Below are 19,789 nucleotides of genomic sequence, written 5' to 3' on the forward strand. Positions count from 1 at the left end.
GAAAGGACCAATGGAGCTGAGGGGTTTGCAGCCCCTTAGGACGAACAACAATATGAACTAACTAGTAGAGTTTCAATTTACCTTTCATGTGTTTCCTGTATAATACTGATGAATTTGTCCCTGTCATGACCCTTCATGAAAATCAGACCCTCAGTGGCAAAAAAAAAGTTGCAAAGCATGCCCATCAGGTCAGCAGTGACCCCAACGTAAGCAGATGGAGAATACCAGGCAAGTTGCACTTCAAAGCAGGTCACCTAAGTTGTATTTGATCAGGCATATTACCATTGTGAGCAGAAGTGTGGATCCTAGGGAGCAGGGCCTGGAGGTTGGGAACATCCAGTGCCAAGATTTGGATGGGAAGAGGCTTGAACAACAGGAACTGGGAAGAGGAAAGGCAGCCAGAAGGACTGAGTGTAGTAAATGAGGCTAGAGATGGATGGAGACCCAATCACCAACCTCATAGGCCATAGAAGAGTTGGCTTCTAAGGTAGATAATGGACACACTGCAATCTGAAAGCCAGGTAGTACCATCCTGAAGCAGGTTCTGGTTTCTACATGGGAAAAAAGGGGATGGGACCCTAGGAAGATGGCAGCTTGGATCTATGTGGCATCTGTGTGATACACTGACATTTAATAAATATATGTTTTCTTTAAAAAAAAAGAAAAAGAAAAAAAGAAAAAAAGAAGAAGGGACAATCCTGTGCCTTGACTGCATGGATGTCACATTTAGATTTAGAAAATGTGACAATCAGCAGAGAGCTTCACATACACATACACAAATCAGAGAAATGTTAATAAGCTGTGAACAGTATCAATGTCAACCTCTTTTGTATATCAGCTGTGCCCTAGTTAACTTTGTCAACTTGATACATCCTGGAGTTAGTCATCTAAGAGAGAGTCTTGAATAAGGAATTGTCTATATCAGATTGGCCTATGGGCATGTCTGCAGGGATTGTCTTGGTTACTAACTGATGCAGGAAATCCCAGTTTACTTACGGCAGCACTATCCCTAAGTCCTGTGCTTTATAAGGAATTCAACTAAGCATGAGTCTGAGCAAGCCAGTAGGCAGCTTTTCTTCATGATTTTTTTTGTTTCAAGCTCCTGCTAGAGCTCCTGTCTTGTCTTCATTCAGTAACAGAGTATGACTTGGAAGTGTCTTTGAACACTTTCCTCTGTTAAGTTGCTTTTGGTCAGAGTTTTCTTCCTTCTTTCTTTCCTTTTTTCCTTCCTTCCTTCTCTCCTTCCTTCCTTCCTTCCTTATTTCCTTTTTAGAACCTTTATTTATTTTGTGAATATGAATACACTGTAGCTGTCTTCAGATACACCAGAAGAGGGCATTAGACCCCATTACAAATGGTTATGAACCACCATGTGGTTGCTAGATTTTGAACTGAGGACATCTGGAAGAGCAGTCAGTTTTCTTAACTTCTGAGCCATCTCTCTAGCTCCTGGAGGGTTTTTTTTTTAGTGCAACAGAAATGAAAGTAGAAAAAGTAGAACTACATATTTATATTATACTATACAAAACATATATATTATACTATATAAAACATCATACACATGTGCATATGCATATGCATATACATATGCATATACATATATATCCATGAAGAGCACCAAGAACTTTCCTGAGAATGGTGGTGGCACTTTACCATTATTATATAATTATCTTGAAATTTTAAATTTAATAGATTGTTTTAGTAGTTAAAATGGAAATGGCCCACACAGGCTCATATATTTGAATGCATGGACATTACGGGGTGGTACTACTTGACAGGGATTAGGAAGTGTGTCCTTGTTAGAGGAAGTGTGTCACTGGGGGTGAAGCCCAAGCCAGGTCCAGTGTTTCTCTCTTCCTTCTGTCTGCTGAACTTGATGTAGAACCCTCAGCTACCTCTTCAGCACCATGTTTGCCTTCATGTCACAATGCTTTCCCCCATGATGATAATGGACTAAACCTCTGAAACTATAAGCCAGCCCTGAGGTGGTCATGGTGTCTCTTCACAGCATTGGAACAGTACAACAATAGTAAAGATTTAGATTTATAAAAACGGGATGCCTACCCGACGGTTTGTGAAGACTGAGTAACATTCTTTCACCAGCACAATTTTGATGATCTCTGGATCCATGATAGCCAAAATAGGCTGTGGGCCCTCAAAAAACCTAAGGTGGGAAAACAGAATGGACTGAACTTCAGAAGCCAATGCAAATCAAAAAAACCCTGAGATTCCATCTCACACCAGTCAGAATGGCTAGAATAAAAAATTCAGGTACCTTCAGATGCTGGAGAAGTTGTGGAGAAAGTGGAACACTCCTTCATTGCTGGTGGAATTGCAAGCTGGTACAACCACTCTAGAAATCAGTTTGGTGGCTCCTCTGAAAATTGGACATAGTACTACCAGAGGACTGAGCTATACCACTCCTGGGCATATACCCAGAAAATGCTCCAACATGTAATAAGGATATATGCTCCACCATGTTCATAGCAGCCTTATTTATAATAGCTAGAAGCTAGAAACAATCCAAATGTCCCTCAACAGAAAAATGGATAAAGAAATTGTGGTACATCTACACAATGGAGTACTACTCAGCTATTAAAAACAATAAATTTATGAAATTCTTAGGGAAATGGATGGATCTGGAGAATATCATCCTGAGTGAGGTAACCCAATCACAAAAGAACCCACTTGGTATGCACTCTCTAAGTGGATATTAGCCCAGACGATTGGAATACACAAAGTACAATCCACAAAGCACAAGAAACTCAAGAAGAAGGAAAATCAAAATTTGGACACTTCATTCCTTCTTAAAAGGGGGAACAAAATACCTGTGGAAGGAGTTGCAGAGACTATGGAGCAGAGACTAAAGGATGGACAATCCAGCCTGATATAGCTGTCTCCTGAAAGGCTCTGACAGTACCTGACTAATACAGAAAGTAGAGGCTCACAGCAATCCATTGAACTGCGTACAGGGTCCCCAATGAAGGAGCTAGAGAAAGGACCCAAGGAGCGAAAGGGTTTGCAGTCCCTTAGGATGAACAACAATATGAATTAACTAGTTTAGTCCCTCGGAGCTCCCAGGGACTAAACCACCAATCAGAGTACACATGGTGGGACTAATTGCCCCGGAAGAATATGTATAGTAGAAGATGATTAAGTCGGTCATCAGTGGGAGGAGATGCCCTTGGCCCTGCAAAGGTTCTATGCCCCAGGGCCAGTAAGCAGGAGAGGGTGGGGTGGTGACCAGGGGGAGAGGGAGTACAACAGCTTATTCTTGTTGTTGTTTTTTGTTTTTTTGTTTGTTTGTTTGTTTTTGGGGGTTTTTTTGGAGGGGAAACTGGTAAAGGTGATATAGTATGACATGTAAATAAAGAAAATATCTAATAAAAAAAGAAAAGAGCAAAAAGAAAGAAAGAAAGAAAGAAAGGAAGGAAGGAAGGAAGGAAGAAAAGAAAAGAAACTATCCTGCAGGCTTGGCTGCACCTGATCTTATGGAGGCATTTTTTTCAATTGAGGTCCCCTCCTCTCCGATGACTTCAGCTGTGTCAAGTTAACATAAAACTATCCAGCACACCTCCCCCTTCCAATGCTCCCGGATCATCCTGGAAGATGGGGTGGAAGGACTATAAGAGCCAGAGGCAGCAGATGACTCCAGAAAAACTGTTTTCTGGATACAGCAGTGCAGTCTCACATATTTGAACTGACATCAGCTATGACTGCATGCACTGAATTGTAAAGATTGCCCATGTTTCTGAACATGTGCTTAGAGATTCTGAACATAGCCTTAATATATTAGAAGGGAGCAGTGGTAAGTCTTGGGTTTTTCAGCTACCAAATCCCAGAGAGTGCCATGGTAGGAAACACTAGCAAGTGAATTCACACTGTTCAACTTGATGCCTGTGACATGTACCACATCAAAAGGCTTTACCTCAATAACAGTGTGATCACACTGTCTTCATGCAGGGGTGTGTGTTGTCCTAATAAATATGTGGAATGAAAGATTACAGAAGACTTACCCCCATATTTTTCCATACTTTTTATAACAATCGTTGTCAAATTTCCACATGCCCTGGGAAGACAAATAAAATGAAACTTGTTATTGTTCTGTTACATACTGACTACTTCTTAGCTAGGACACAAATGACTAAAGGCTCACAAAACTGGGCTCCCCATCTCACTGGCAAGCACTGGCTAGTTCTTTATTTTATTTTCATTTTTAAAAATTTTAACTTACTTTACATCCCACTTATTGACCCCTCCCACTCACTTCTTCCCACCATCCTTCTCCCATCACTCTCTCCCTCACCACTAAGTGGGAGGGTGGGTGGCGGATCTCCTGGGTATCTCCCTACCTTGGCCCCTCAGGTCTCTATGAGGCTAGGTGCTTCCTCTCCCACTGAAGTCAGATAAGGCAGCTCAGCTAGAAGAATATATCCCACTTATAGGCAACTTTTGGGATAACCCTCCTGTTCCAGTTGTTTGTGATCCACATAAAGACCAAGTTGCACATCAGCTACATATGAGCAGGGAGGGCTAGGTCCAGCCTGTGTATGTTCTTTGTTTGGTGGTTCAGACTCTGAGAGCCCCAAGGGTCCAGGTTGGTTGACTCTGTTGGTCTTTCTATGGAGTTCCTATCCCCTTCAGGGCCCCCAATCCTTCCTCCTATTCTTCCATAAGAGTCCCCAAGCTCCATCCACTGTTTGGCTGTGGGTGTCAATATCTGTCTGATATAGCTGTTAGGTGGAGCAGAGGCAAGTTTGTATTAGAGATATGTAAAGATATGGGGCAGAGAGACTATTGGGATTATCTGGAATAAAAAGTTCAAGCTGTTCTTGCACTTCCTCAGTTTTGTACCTGTTGAAGGATCTGTCCTTATATACAGGTACCAAGAAACTGTGTACTTCAGGTGATTTTCTTATTATGTTGTTTCAGAGACCCTAGAAAACTCTGAACTATTCCCTCCTTGGGCAGGTGAATCCGATGGGAAGGAGCATATGTGAGCTTCCTGGTGTAACACATAAGCTTTTATTTCCTGGATCAACCCCTGCCCCCCGTTCTTACAAATATGAATGTTTAAGAGGGGACTGAAGAAATGGTTTAGTGGTTAAAAGCAGAGGATTGACTTGACTACCAGCACCTATATGACAGCACATAATCACCTGTAAATCCAATATCTAGGGATCTGACACCCACTTCTGGGCTCTTCGGGTAATGCATGTACATGGTACACAGACATTCATGCAGACAAAACACATATACACATTTAAAAATAAGGTGAGACAGTGAAACCAGTCTTAGTGATACATGCCTATAAATCCTACTGCTCTAGAAGTGGAGTTAGGAGGATCACATATTTCATGGTTGGCATGATGAGATCTGCATAGTGAGATCTACTGCCTACAACTAAAACAAGGAAACAAATAAACAAAAATTCTAACCCTAGAAAGAAGTGTAAAAGAAGCAATTGGGAACATGAGACTGTGAGAGAATGCAGACTGTTTAAATGTCCCTGTGGGAAAATGCAAAAGTGGAAGATGAGCAGAGTTGACTAAGCTGGACCCTTGGCATGCTCAGAGTCTGAATCACAAACCAAAGAACATACACTGCTCTTTCTACAGCAGGACAGAGCTAAGGAAATACTAGGTCTGAGTTTTAAATATTAAAGATAGGAAATGAGAGACTTCCTACTGCCAAGTTACAGCTATGATGCGCAAGGGCACAGTACCTGACAAGCACCACAAACCTCTGGGTTGCATCTCCTGCATGACATAAAACAGGGATGGTGGCTCCCACCCATAATCCCAACACTTGGGATGTGGAGACAGGAGGGTCAAAAATTCAAGTCATCCTTTCGTACATAACGAGTTCCAAGGCAATCCTGGGCTATCTGAGATTCTGTAAGAAAATAAGTTTCACTACAGAAAGAGTGTTCTAGGTCTTGGAGGAGTTTTGTACCGTGATTGTGTGTGTGTGTGTGTGTGTGTGTGTGTGTGTGTGTGTGTGTGTGGTCATTTAAAGGACACATTCCCTTTGGTGTTATTTGCCTCTTAGAATTCTGGGAGCATCAGATGAAATAAAAATGCAGCAGAGGCTGAGAGGTGGGAGTGGGATTCAGGGGTAGGAGAGAGAAGGTTCCAGGAGACAAAAAAAATAGGGTCAGAGAACAGAGAGAGAGAGAAAAAAAGACAGTTGGTGACAGATGATCCAGGATAAGCTGAACTAAGCTGGAGAAGATATTATTAGGAGACAGGAGAAAAGCTCACAAAGAACCCACAAACAAGGTAGAGAATATAAAGATTAAATAAAAATCAAAACCTATAAGTTGGTAATATCCTTAAGGAGCTATTTGTAAGCAAAACAAAACAAAAATTAGAGGACATGTGGCCACTAGTGTGGTTAGGCTGAATAAGAGACTTAATGTCAAGTAAAGATAGAGCAAAAAACAGGAAAAGGAGGAAAAAATACTTTGTTTCAAAAAACTGACAGGGTGTTTGCTGAGACTGTTTTTAAGAGAAGCCTCACATGGTTTTAAATAGTAACTTTTCTTCTTTTCCTGCTTTAGGGATATTTTTGTTTATAAAAGAGTAGCTGAGCAAGAGGTAAAATGTGGGTAGAATTAGAGAAGCTGAGAATCAAAAATAATGGAAGAAAAAATGTTAAATACAAGAAAAGGGAGGACAAGTAGGTTTATTCCCAGTGACTGAACCAGGGGGAGGAAGTTTACTCCAGGAAGAAAGTGGAGAAGGAATTGTGCCCAAGGAGAGTCAAGTCAAAGAAATGGAAAAGTAGGAGGATGATAAGAACAGGCAGCCTTTTTCAGGAGACAGGGTTAAACACACAGCACCTGTTGAGGACAGGCAGTCCTGGGCCATCAAATTACCAGCAGCATACCTAGTCATTATACAGCATATGCCTGATAATAGAGATGATCCACAAGGTTATGATGAAGTAGGATGGTGCCTGTAGACCTATGCCATTTTAAAGAAGCCATGATGTCTTATAGATACATTATTCCCTATGTGAAACAATTAGGCTATTTAAAATAGAATTATTGCCCAAGACCAGAGAGGATTGGAAGCCTGCACCTATTTTTTTTACAAAGATTGATCTTGCTGTACCAATAGAGGCTTGCTGCTGATGGTCGGGATGTCTCTCTCTCTCCCTAGTGCTTAGACCTTGGGGCAGGGCATATATTAGTTAAAAAGGAAGCGATGTATAAATATTTTATTGTAGGAAAGAGAAAATAGGCTGGCCAAGTAGAGAGAAAGGAGGGGAAGGAGAGGAAGGAGAAGAGAAAAGAAAGAGAGAGAAAAGAAAGGAAGAAAGCAAGAGAGGGAAGAAGGCAAGAGCAAGAGCAAGAGAGGAGTCAAAGAGCAAGAGTAAGAAAGAGGAAGAGAGGAAGAGAAGAAGAAGCAAGAGAGAGAAGAGACAAAGAGCAACAGAGCAAGGGGCAACTGCCTCTTCTATTGTATGGGGTGTGGCATGTCTGGATGTGGTCAGATGACTGGGGATAGGGTCCAGCTACAATGCTGGGAGCTTGGGGCATTGTCTGCCTGATAGAGCACACATCTCCTGCAGGAGCAGCTTTGAGGGGTTGTGACTGAAGCAGGAGCCAAATACTCAGGAGTTATGGCTGAGCTCCTTCCACCCCCTGTAAGCAGAAAACTGCCCACGGAGACTTCCAGGGCTCCAGGCCAAATACTCGATTGAGCCTAACTTACCTGAACAGACCACTGCCCCACACTGCCCCACACTATCCCACATGGTCTCAGCAGTAAATAAAACTATATCTCATCCTGAAGCAAAACAGATGTTGATAGAGACTCTAGCATTTGAAACTGTGAGTACAGAATGTTAAAAATTCATAAGACCACTTAAGGCACAGGCATCACCCAGAGATGAATGGATAAAGAAAACATAATATCATTTCAAACATACACCATGTTAATATAGTAGGTCAAGCTGTAGCTAGAAGTCTCTGATATGGAAACACCTGGTGCTTTAATTGTGGGAAATATGGAAATTTGAAACAAAAATTTGAACAAACCATTTCTAAAGGCAATATTTTTCCTAAGTATAAGTCAGAAAGGAAATCTAATCTTCCAGGGGTGTGCAGGCACTGTGTCAAGTGTTGCCACTGGATGAATGAGTGTCCAAGAGAGATATCCAAGGTAATTTCTTACCATCGGGAAATGTAATGGTGGAGCCTAGCTCAAAGCCCCACAGCAAAATTTCATTTGCCTCTTGTCAGCCAGGAAATAAGCAGGCACAAAAGCGTGAACTAAGCATTGCAGATCTAATGCCTGGTCTGGGAAGTGCTGCTGTAGACTTGGTCATAGATAAGCATCTTACTCTATCCCCAGAAATTCAATGTTATAAAATAACTACTGGAGTTTATGGTTCTTTGCCCTCAGGGACAGTAGGAATGACCTTGGAAGGAGCATTTTAACTTCCCAAGGATTCATTGTGCATTCAGGAATTACAACATGAAGATTTCAAAGGAAGAATTAAAATAATGGCTTATGTAAAAAAGATACACAATTTAACATAGGTGATAGGTTGGAGGAGTAGAGACCAGGGGGAGAAAGAGGAAGAAAAAGGGAGAGAGGAAGCCACCATGAGGAGAGATGGAGGATGGAAAAAAGAAACAGCAAGTACCTGGGATAAACCACCGGAGAGGTAAACATGCCTGAAGTTAGAAGAGTAGATTAGGGGTGACCCCATGTAACTGTCAAAGTCTAATAAAATAATCATAGTCTGAGTTTCGTTTATTTGGTTTTTTTCATTTTTGTTTTTAACTTTTATTGCATTATGATGAGAAAAGTTAAATGATTTCAATTTATCTGAATTTGTTAGCATTTAAAAACATATTTTAAGTAAATAGAATTAAATCACATTCTTATTTCCCCTTTGTTCCCGAACTCCTCCAAGAGACCCCCTTCAATACCTACAATATCTTTTTTATCATATTCCTTAAAATTATAAAATATTATAACAATAAAAATGAGTATTATAAAAGTTGTTTGATATAAAACAACAATCAATTTAACAGTCTTATGTAGATGTTTGTCTATAGCAATACTGAAAATACATACGTTTTTCTCAATATAAATTTTAAATAACTCCAAACATATTAACTGTATATTTTAAAATAATACATCACTACTAGTATTTTCTTAAATGAACATAAATATATAAAGTCCTTTTGTTTGTTTGTTTGTTTGTTTTGTATTTAGTAGAGTTTAAAATCTTGGCTCTTATTGTGGTACAAGCCCAAAATAAGAACAATTTTTAGACATTGGATTTCATTGTAATAAGGCTGTACTTCAATGACCCTCACATCACCAAAGGATTTTACCTGATTGTAGCTAAGCTGAGCGTTGACATTTCTGCTGCCCCGAGGAATGAATTTTAGGCACAATTTTTGGATATAGACTTCATGCTATGGTCAAAATTATTTGACTTGAGTGAGTGATTTTATTCTCAGCCCATAGAGAACATGTTACATTCATTTAAGAAATGGTGTATGTATTAAGATGTTCTACCCATAAAGTCATTCACCAACTGTTTCAATGAACAGTGGTTCTGCTTGGAGGATGGCACAGACATTAGGTGTGGGTAAGAATCTGGTTTATTAGCTGTGATAATTTGGAAAGCATTTATCTCAGAGAAAGAGTAACTTATAAAGTCCTCTTCTTCAAACTTGATACAAGAGCTACAAATGTCAAGCAAAGCATTCAGTATCACTCTTTGTTTTTCTCTTTCCTACAAGTCACCTCCCAAGTTAATTGTCTATGTCTCCCTATGGTATATAGACACTTTTGAAATATATAAGCTGTTCTGAAAACCATAGTATAGTATAAAGACATGAAATTAACAATACTACTAATAGAGAGGCTGAGATAGGAGAAGCAAGATTTCAAGGCCCGTATGTTGTACACAGCAAGACACTGTCACAAACAAGCTGAAATTAAAGATTGTACAATATTGAACCTATTTCTCCAATTACCGAATTAGAGAGATCATTGGATGACAATCAACAAATTTCTAATTCCTCATATTATTGGATCTCAATCAGTTAGGATATGTTGGTAATATTAAATTTCATATTAAGATATTAAGAAAAGGTAATTGTCACTTCCTGTTGTTTTTGTTGTGAGAGATAGAATTAGATTTGTGTGGATTTGTTGAGAGATTACTTGCTTGATTCATCTAGGGTGTAGTTTTGCTCCTTATGTTGATGTTTTCCATCTATTATCCTTTGTAGGGCTGGATTTGTTGAAAGATTGTGTAAATTTTGTTTTGTCATGCAATTATCTAGTTTTCTCTTTCTATGGTAATTGAGAGTTTTGCTGGGTATAGTAGCCTGGGATGGCATTTGTGTTCTTGTAGGGTCTGTATGACATCTTCCCAGGATCTTCTAGCTTTCATAGTCTCTGATGAGAGGTCTGGCATAATTCTGATAGACCTGCCTTTATATGTTACTTGATCTTTTTCCCTTAATGCTTTTAAAATTCTTTCTTTGTTTAGTGAATTTGATGTTTTGATTATTATGTGACAGGAGGAATTTCTTTTCTGGTCCAGTCTATTTGGAGTTCTATAGGCTTCTTGTATGTCTATGGGCATCCCTATCTTTAGGCTAGGGAAGTTTTCTTCCATAATATTGTTGAAGATATTTACTGGCCCATTACCTTGGTAGCCTTCTATACCTATCATCCTTAGGTTTAGTCTTCTCATTGCATCCTGGATTTCTTGGATGTTTTGGGTTAGGAGCTTTTTGCTTTTTTCATTTCCTTTGACTGTTGTGTCAATGTTTTCTATGGTGTTTTCTGCCCCTGAGATTCTCTCTTCTATCTCTTGTATTCTGTTGGTGATGTTTGCATTTTATATCTCCAGGGTTGTCTCTCTTTCTGCTTTCTGCATTGTTTCTATTTCCATTTTTCAATTCTGGATGGTTTTGTTCATTTCCTTCACCTGTTTGATTGTGTGTGTTTTCCTGCAGTTCTTTAAGGGATTTTTGTGTTTCCTCTTGAAGGGCTTCTAACTGTTTACCTGTGTTCTCCTGTATTTCTTTGAGGGTGCTATTTATGTCTTTCTTAAAGTCCTGTACCATCACCATGAGAAGTGACTTTATATCTGAATCTTGCTTTTCCAGTGTGATGGTGTGTCCAGGACTTGCTATGGTGGGCGAATTGGGTTCTGATGATGCCAAGTAACCTTGGTTTGAGTTGTTTATTTTCTTATGCTTGCCCTCTGCCATCTTGTTATCTCTAGTGCTACCTGCCTTTGCTAAATCTGACTGGAGCCTTTCCTTCCTGTGATCCTGGTTGTGTCAGAACTCCTTAGAGTCAAGCTGTATCTGTGATCCTGTGGTTTTGAAATTCTGTGACCCTGGGCTTGTTAGAGCACCTGGGAGTGTAGCAGCTTCCTCTGGGTGTTGTGGGACTGGCTTTGGAGCTTGGGCCCAAGGTCTGCTCAGAACACCAACCCAGAGAGGCCAGAAGGAACCCAAGCCACTTTGCTGGCAGAGTTCCTGTGTACCTGGTCCTGCCAGTCCCAGTTAATCACGGTGTTGGGACAGATGTTGGGTCCTCCTCACCTCTGATCCTGAGAGTGGCAGAGTGCCTGGAATTGGAACTTCCTCTGGGTATTGTGGGACTGGCTGCAGAGCTTGTGTCCAAGGTCCACTCAGGATACCAGCCCAAAGAGACTGGAAGCGAGTCTCATTTATTTGTAAGCTAGTTGGGGATAAGACTGATTTGCTTCTACTACATTAGCTACCAAAAAAATCAGCCATTCATTTCACATGGTACCAAACTTTTCATAATTATTGCCAAGTTATCCTTACTATGATGATTCCACAAAGTGAGTCTACCTTTGCTTAGAAAAGCAAAATTTGCTGTGGTTTCTAAGTGTGAAAGACAAGCACCATTCTATATCAGTCTGACCCTCAGGGTGCCAATACAGAAAGAGAGAATCAACTCAGAACACCATTAGGTATTCTGTCTAACACCCAAAGATGTCCTAGGTAATGAAAGGTGGGTTAGAGCCATTGAAGTAACTGCGGGGGACATAGGAGTTCCTGAGAGGTTCCTGGTAAGTGTGAATTCCCTAAAGGTCAACACTCAGGCAACCTGATACACAAATTCTGCAGGGCTGGCCATCAGGAAGAAAATAAATACTGCTCCTGAGTCTGGTGTAGAAGAACATTCTAGTTTAGTGCACAAAAGCTGGTGCTGTGTTACTATGACCAAGCATTGTTTTTCATGAGTACTGGTTAAGGATACTTGTGGCTTCATGGAGGCATCTCTAGAGCAAAACCCCAGACTTCTGCCCTGAGCACCAGGAGCTAATTCATCTGTGACCAAGGATTTCTAAGGAAAGCTCCAAATGGATGTCAGCAAATCTTAAATGAAAGTCTGAGCACTCTCCTGGTTGGACACACTGTTTCTGACTTCTGACACCATAGAACTTCCTCCTGATTCTTTTGTTGTTGTTTCTGTTTTTGTTTCTCTGTGAATCCTTTGCTGTTCTGGACTCATTCTGTAGACCAGGATGGCTTCTAACTCACAGTGATCAGCCTACCTTTGCCTCCAGAGTACTGGAATTAAAGGCATAGGCCACCAAGCCAGGGCCTTAGGTGGCACATGCTTTCAATACCAGCACTCGGGAGGTAGAGGGATGTGGATCTTTTAAGAGTTTAAAGTCAGCCTGACCTAAATATACAGTTCTAAGTCAAGATGGCTATATAGTGAGATGGTGTCACACACACAAAAGTCCCACTTGAAACTTTAAGGCTGGAGAGACTGTCATGCAATTAAGAGCAGTGTCTTCACTAGCTGAGGAAACAAGTCCAGTTCTCAACCCCAACATGGCAATCTACAATTATCTGTAAGTCTAGTTTCAGGGATCTGACATCATCTTCTGACCTTTACAAGCATCAGGCTCATGTGTGGTGCATAGACATAAGTGAACACCAATACTCATAGTTCTAAAAAAAAAAAACAGATAAATCTAAATTTTAAAAGAAATTGCAGCTATAAGAAATGAAAGAACAGTCAGGTAGTGATAGCACATGCCTTTTATCCCAGCACTTGGTAGGCAGAAGCAGATAGATCTCTGAGTTCCAGGGTATCCTGGTCTTCAGAGTGAGTTCCAGGACAGCCACAGAAAACTCAGTCTCAAAAAAAATCAATAAATAAAAATATAAATGAAAGAGCTTAAATGCTACTCACATCAGAGTAGTTGAAAATTGTACCAAATAAAGGCAGAGGTTTTGGTCCAGGAATTCCTAGTTTCTTAAACAGGCCATGAGAATAGGTCCCATATCTGTAAAGTAACAGAGATATCCAAGTTTATACAAATGGACATGTATCAGTCATGGCTCAGAAACTGTGAGAATCAAACCCCAAAAGTAACATCTAAATGACAAATAACAATAAAAACCCAAACAGCTACAATCTCAAGTACTCTCCTCTCAAATTTCCTTCCCATTAAAATGATGGGATAGAGATGGTAGATGCCACTGTACTTCCAGAACATAAGAACATCATTGATGAAAAGCCCCAAATTTGGATTTTAGAGTCTCAGAGATTCAGGTTCAAGTCTTCCCGGGGTGTTCCATTTGCTCTTGTCCACTAAGAAAACTTCCTGAAGCAATGACTCTCATTAGATAAAAGGGGGTAGGTTTTTTTGCATAACTGAATGTACTTAATGTCACAAGGCTATGGAGACCCTATGGTATTGTTCTTCCAGATTGATCAGAGACTCTTTTCTCTAAGCCAAAAATTTGTTAAATGTTCTGACTGTTCTGAAAGTTGCCTCTATAGAAAGACCTGGAACCAGTCACAGAGCTCTTATGTCCATATAAAGACAATTGAGTTCATGACTGACACTGGCTTCAGAGAAATTTTAGAGACCCCCAAGATTCTCTGGCTTGCAATCTGGTTGACTTAAACTATAGAGAAGGCTACTTTTCAGTTTGTTCCCTTAATGACCACTATTTAAAGGCCATTCCTCTCATAGGTCAATCTGGACCTCCAATTAGTCATGATCATCCAATAGTTATAGTGTTGGACAGAATTTTATTTATCATTATGGTCAGTGTGGTGATTTGAATGAAAATGGCCCATATGAAGTGTCACTATTAAGGTGTAGACATGTTGGAAAAAGTATGTCATTGTGGGTGGGATTTGAGCTTTTAGCTGCTCAAGCCAAGCCTAGCTACACATTTTCTTCCTTCTACCTGTTGATCTAGATGTAGAACTCTCAGCTCCTTCTCCAGCACCATGTCTGCCTGTGCTTTCCACAAAGAAGATAATGGCCCAAAACCTCTGAAATTATAATCCAACACAAATTAAATGTTTTCTTTATTAGAAGTTGCCAGGGTCATGGTATCCCTTCACAGCAATAGAAACCCCAACTATGACAGAAATTGGTACCAAAGATTGGGGTATTGCTGTAGTAGGGCAAACCATGCTCTTGAATGTTGACTTTAGGACTTTGGATGAAAAAGGTGAATGCTTTAAGTGGGCTTTAATGAGCCATCCTAGTAGGAATATGGAAGACAGTGGTACTGGGGTAATTTGAATTGTGAAGGTCTGACTCAATATATTTCAAAGGAGAAGAATATTAGTGTGTGGCCTAGAGGCTGTTTTTGTAATAGTTTGGCAAAGAATGTGGCTGCATGCTGCCCTTATCAAGAAAAACTCTGCCCAAGGCTAATTCAAGATATGCATTAACAGCATTAGCAGAGGACATTCCAGACATCATAGTATTGACAGTTGTCTGGTTGTTTGTGGCCACACTTGTGCAGATTTATGAAAAGGAGCAGAGTGAGCAAGGGAGAATACAAATTTACAGTTTGAGGAAAAAAGGGCTCAAGCAAGTATAAACATATTAATGAAGCCTCTGATGCTAAGTGGAATAAAGGGAGTAGTGACTTCAGTCCAAGACCTCACCCAGTCAAGCTTCCAACTTGTGAGAAGGAATTAAAGAAAGCATCTCTAATTACCAAACTCAGGAGGCAGAGGCAGGTGGATCTCTGAGTGTGAAGCCTGCTTGGTCTATATAGAAAGCTCCAGGACAGCCAAGCTTAGGCAGTGAAGGAAACCACAGAGCACAGAAAGCTGGTGAAGATGTAATATGATAAGAAAGAAGGGATGTTCCAACTCCAGCAAGCAGCAGAACTTGGCAGCTTCAGCCACATAGTTCTGGCTTTAGAGTCAAGGATAGAAGAAAGAAGTTATGGAATTTTCCTCCATGACAAAGGGAAGCTGCTGAAGTCAGGCATCTTTCAGGGGTATTCCTGTTTGTAGGCCGAGAGAGGTCATTGCACGGAGATGTGAAGGAAAAGCCTGGATTACCTGGGAGGCCCTAGGATGTTGGAGATGCCATAGTTGTGGAACATCTGCCTATAAAAGCTGCTAAAATGGAGTGGAGTCAGCCTGAGAGAGAGAAATGTGTTGCAGTCAACTAAGCTGAAAGAAGTTGGAGATGTAGAGAATCTTGACATCAGACATTGAGATGCAGAGTTTAGAGCTTTCCCAGTTGTTTTTGGTCTTGTTTTGGTCCAGTAATATTTCATTATGTTCCTTTCCCTCCCTTTTGGAATGGTAAAGTATATTCTGTGCCATTATATTTTGGACATATATAATCTGCTTTTCCATTTTGGTTTTACAGAGAATTTTAGTTAAGAGATTGTATGAGTCTCAGAAGAGACTTTAAACTTAGGACTTTTAAACAGTGCTGATATTGTGATAAACTATGGGAAATTTTAAAGTTGGACTGTGATATGGCTACACACCTACTGGATCCAGGAAGTGGAATGTAGTGGATTGATTGAAAATGGACCCTATAGGCCCACAGGGAATGCACTATTAAGAGGTGGGCCCTTGTTGAAAGAAGTATGTTAGTGAGAGTGAATGGGCTTTGAAATTTCAGATATTCAAGTCAGGCCCAGTATCACTCTCTTCCTTATGCCTTTTGATCCAGATGTAGAACTCTCAACTACTTCTCCAAAACCATGATGGTAATGGACTAAACCTCTGAAAGTGTAAACCAGCCACCGTTAAATGTTTTCTTTATTAAAAGTTGCCATGTCCCTTCACTGCAATAGAAACCCCAACTAAGACAGTTAGAAATAAATGAGGAAGATTTTTGTCTGTGTACGTCAGTTCAGTGTACACAAAGTTCTACTAAGTCAGGTGCTCCATGGGGCAAAGCTGCTATCACTGATGATGTAACACATGCTGACTTCTCGTGATGCTACCTCCTGACTCCAGCGTGACTGACACATAGCAGATGCAGGAGAAAAAGTAGACTAATAGATGTGATTCTGCAGACTCCTGTAAGCTTTCACACAAGGGAAGTCTGATCACAGCAAACTTAGAAATTATAGCAGAAACACTTATTTTGTATAAAGGTTTGATCTGACCCAAGAATCCTTTGAATTTCAAGACAAAGGAACTTCAGAAGGTCAAGAACTTCCTATTGATAACAGATTCAGTATATGGCATAAAATATGAAACTATACAAGTTCAGGACATGCAAATTAATACCTCTACCTTCTCATTTTTTTAAAAAATTAGATTTTTTACATGTATGAGTGTTTTGCCTGTATGTATGTCTGTGTACTACATATATTCAGTAGCTACAGAGGGTAGAAGAGAGTCCTGGTGCTCTTGGAACTGCAGTTATAGATGGTTATAGCCACCATGTAGAAAATGGAAATCAAACCCTGTTTTCTATGAAAAAATGTCTTTAACTGCTGAGTCATCTCTCTAGTCCATTCTCTCTTTGTTAATGGTGAAGTTTTAAGTCAATGCAGTTTCTAAACATTTGCTATAAATCAAGTGAAACTCATAAACATTATCAAATATAGCCAAGAATTTTCATGCAGGGCCATACACTAAAGGATCACCAAGGAACACCTCAACAAGGCCTGACTAGTAACTGGGATTCCTCCCACGAGATTGTGTTCACTGCTTGTCTTAGGGTTTCACTGCTTTGAAACATTCTGGGACACCATGACCAAGGCAATTCTTATTAGGACAACATTTAATTGGGGCTGGCTTACAGATTCTGAGTTCAATCCATTATCATTAAGGCAGGAACATGGCAGCATCCAGGCAGCCTTGGTGCAGAAGGAGCTGAGAATTCTACATCTTTATCTGAGGGCCGTTAGGAGGAGACTGGCATCCAGGGAGATAGGATGAGGGTATTAAATCCCACACTCATAATGACATACTTCCTCCAACAAAGCCTAGGCTGTTCTCAAGATTCTCAAAGCTTGGAAAGGCCATGGTTGCTAATGTTGCTGTGCTAAAAAGAAGCAACCTTCTAATAGTGCCATGCCTGAGCCAAGCATATTCAAACCACCACACTGCATTTTGCTAAAATAAATAAATGAATAAATCAAAGAAAATAACAAAAACATTTAATATTAAGTGGTTTCAATATTGTGAGGTGCAAACATGATTTTAGAAAATAATAGTGTTCTGGATAATGGTCAAAGAAAAGAGAATTATGGATATCAACCTTTCTCCTGAGGTATTGTGTTTATTAGTTTTTTTTAAATAAACTTGATACAAACTAGAGTCATCTGGAAAGAAGTAACCATACTGAGAATATATCTTTATCAGATTGGCCTGTGGGCAAGTCTGTGGAGTATTTTCTTGATTGATGATTGATGCAGGAGGGCCCAGTCCACTATAGGCAGCTTTACACCTAGGCAGGTGATTCTGGGTGGTATAAGAAAGCTAGCCCAGTGAGCCATAGGGAGCAAGACAGTGTTCCCCCAAGCCTTATGCTGTGGTTCCTGCCCTGAGTCTCTGCCCTGCCCTCTCTTCATGATGGACTGTAAGCTGTAAGGTGAAATAAAACCCTCTCCTCCTCAAGTTGTTTTTCGTCATGGTGTTTATCACAGCAGTGGAAAAAAGAATAGATATCATGTGGGAGTTTATGTAAATTGGATTAGAAAGATGTGACAAAGGGGAGCAATTCACATCCACAGGGAAGCAGTCACACACCCATCGCTTATGCTGACAAGAGACAAGGGGAAAAGGGGGGAAAATCTAAGCAACCAGGTTGTTCAAAGTATTCTCAAAGCTTGAAAAGGACATGGTTACAAATGTGCTAGTCTTATCTCTGCTGCTGTGCTAAAATGGCCCACAAGAAGCAACTTAGAGAGGTAAATTTTTATTTTCCTGACAACTCCATGTAACCGTCCATTGTATCTGGGAAGTCAAGGTAGAAACTTAAGTAGCCAGTCTCAGTGAAGAACACAGAGAGAACAGACAGATCTATGTCTTGTTTGTTTTCGTCTAGCTCTGTGTGTGTGTGTGCATGTGTGTGTGTGTGCATGTGTGTGTGTGTGCATGTGTGTGTGTGTGTGTGTGTGTGTGTGTGTGTGTGTGTGTGTGTGTTTGTGTCTTATAGTTGCATAGGAAATACTGCTGCCCACAATGATCTGGGTCTTCCTCCATCCATTAACAATCAAGACAATCCTCCACAGGGCTGCCTATAGGTCAACTTGACTTTGACAATTTCTCAATCAAAACTCTCTCCATAGGTTATTTTATGTTTTTTTTTCTGTCAAAATGATAGAAACTAAGCAGCATACTAATCAATTGTTTATAATGACGCATAATTGTTGGTTAGTCAAGGTGTAGACTGAGAGCCACCTGCATTACTATATTGCCAAGTCTTGTCAAAACCAATAAGGTTTGAGTCTGGGAAGGAGCTCATAGGCTAGCCAATGATATTGGTAGGTACTTCCTGATGTTTATTTCAACTCCCCCTGCCCCCATTAACTCTTTGGATGTTTCAACAGGAAAAGAAAGGAGGAGTGAATTTCCAGTTACAGATAGGGGAGGAGCCTGGACAGTTACTTACATGTAGAAGACCATCAGGCTAGTAGCCAGTAGCACCCAGGTTTCTATCGAAAGGTTGGGGATAAGCTCCATCTTAGCATTCCTTCAGCAGTTCAGGCCTCCAAGTTTCCCTCCCAGCTGAGAGTCTTACAGGGCTCCTCTGCTGTGCCTAGCTGACACATAGTGAAGCCAGTCTATTTATTTGCTGGTAAAGGAAGAGGTGACAGGGATACAGCCAGTACAAGGGTCACTTGCACACTGCCCGAACTTGTAGTTCTGGTGTGGCCTCTCCACCTGGCATTTGTCAAAGTGCCAAGAAATGTCATGCATTTCCATGCTCTGACCTTTGAGCTTATATTCTATGTGTATTTATTCTTTCAGGAGCTCAAATAAATCCACTGGCACTACGTTCTTCTTGTTTGTAGTTGTGTCTGTGGCTGTTCAAATTCCAAAACACACTAAGTCCACACAATTAAACTATATCTACTGATCTTTACTATTCAAGGCCTTCTGCTACTAAGGCTCCTGTGTGCTCTGGAAGATGTGAAACCCACAAGTGAACATCATTTTCCACCCTGCACTGATTCCTTGGCACATCATTCAGTTGTTTTTCTCCATACTCTCCATGGCATGCCTCCCCACCCTCTAGCTCTTACATTCTTTCCCCCATCTTTCCTTCAGGATTCCTTGAGACTTGGGCAGGAAGTTTGATACAAATGTCTCATCTACAATAGATCTCTTTTTAAAAATATTTTTTAATATATCTCTTTTAACAGTCCTTATCCAGTCTGTTGGATATGTTATGGTGGAGTTTTCATGATCACTTTAAAGACAAGGAGACAGAAAGAGGTGAAAGAGATGTCCAAAACTGAACCAGGAAGGCAGGAAACAGGCAGAATTATGATGAATAGAATTCT

The 19,789-nt window shown here is 40.4% G+C and overlaps 1 protein-coding gene across 2 annotated transcripts in view; it reads right to left on the reverse strand.

Annotated features, from left to right (window-relative positions):
* Window positions 1-19,043, reverse strand: part of LOC116071005 (cytochrome P450 3A25) — a 64,623-nt gene extending 45,580 nt beyond the window's left edge. Inside the window, exons 1-4 of one of the 2 annotated variants that reach the window (XM_031342380.1) lie at window positions 18,895-19,043; window positions 13,236-13,329; window positions 4,017-4,069; window positions 2,065-2,164 (exon numbers count right to left, since the gene is read on the reverse strand). In XM_031342380.1, the coding sequence (XP_031198240.1) occupies window positions 2,065-2,164; window positions 4,017-4,069; window positions 13,236-13,329; window positions 18,895-18,965 (318 nt within the window). In that variant the 5' untranslated portion in view covers window positions 18,966-19,043. The remainder of the gene's footprint in view (window positions 1-2,064; window positions 2,165-4,016; window positions 4,070-13,235; window positions 13,330-18,894) is intronic. The other variant, XM_031342381.1, reaches the window with a different exon arrangement.
* Between the last annotated feature and the right edge of the window lie 746 nt (window positions 19,044-19,789).

The sequence above is a fragment of the Mastomys coucha genome, unplaced genomic scaffold (assembly GCF_008632895.1).
Source record: "Mastomys coucha isolate ucsf_1 unplaced genomic scaffold, UCSF_Mcou_1 pScaffold22, whole genome shotgun sequence".
In the NCBI taxonomy this organism is placed as follows: Eukaryota; Metazoa; Chordata; class Mammalia; order Rodentia; family Muridae; genus Mastomys; species Mastomys coucha.